Source organism: Octopus bimaculoides, chromosome 6 (genome assembly GCF_001194135.2).
Source record: "Octopus bimaculoides isolate UCB-OBI-ISO-001 chromosome 6, ASM119413v2, whole genome shotgun sequence".
Lineage (NCBI taxonomy): Eukaryota > Metazoa > Mollusca > Cephalopoda > Octopoda > Octopodidae > Octopus > Octopus bimaculoides.
In genome coordinates, this window is record NC_068986.1 from 3,984,581 (window position 1) to 3,985,212 (window position 632).

The 632-nt window shown below is 33.1% G+C and overlaps 1 protein-coding gene across 1 annotated transcript in view; it reads left to right on the forward strand.

The window, feature by feature from the left end:
- The window catches only part of LOC128248087 (prostatic spermine-binding protein-like), a 2,718-nt gene extending 2,195 nt beyond the window's left edge, over positions 1-523 (forward strand). Inside the window, exon 2 of the mRNA XM_052968562.1 lies at positions 190-523. Coding sequence (XP_052824522.1) covers positions 190-506 — 317 coding nt within the window. The 3' untranslated portion in view covers positions 507-523. The remainder of the gene's footprint in view (positions 1-189) is intronic.
- Positions 524-632: the final 109 nt, after the last annotated feature.

Below are 632 nucleotides of genomic sequence, written 5' to 3' on the forward strand. Positions count from 1 at the left end.
GGTGATAATACGTATTAAGATTTTCGTTAAAAGCCGCCTAACAATATTTACTTATGGTTCTATATTTTCTGAGGTCGAATCCCGGCAAGGTAGTTTCGTAATAGTAATATTTAATAGATTATTCTCCTCACGTATAAATTTTCATATGGTAAAATAGATACTTATTACTACCGTTATTTGATGTTACAGTTATTCGTGATGATGATTATTGTGCTGACGATTATAAGGCTGTTCATAATTATAATGGTGGTGACGATGATGATGATGATGATGACGACGATGATGATGATCATGGCAACGAAGATATTGATGGAAACGGCGACGACGATGATGATTATGATGATGATTGTGGTGGTGGTAGTGGTGGTCATGATGGCTCTAACAGCGAAAGCGACGACGACGACGACGATGGTGTTGGTGATGGTGAATATTTTGATTATGATGACCATGGTAGTAGTGGTTGTGAAAGAAATTTGTTTCAGCAGGAAAAAAAAAAGAGTATTTAAAATGTTATTTGTGCACCTGCGTTCAGTGAATTAATAAAACTGATCATTTGGAAACGATTTCAGAAATAAATTTATGAAGGTAGAATATATATATGTATATATATATATATATATATATATATATAT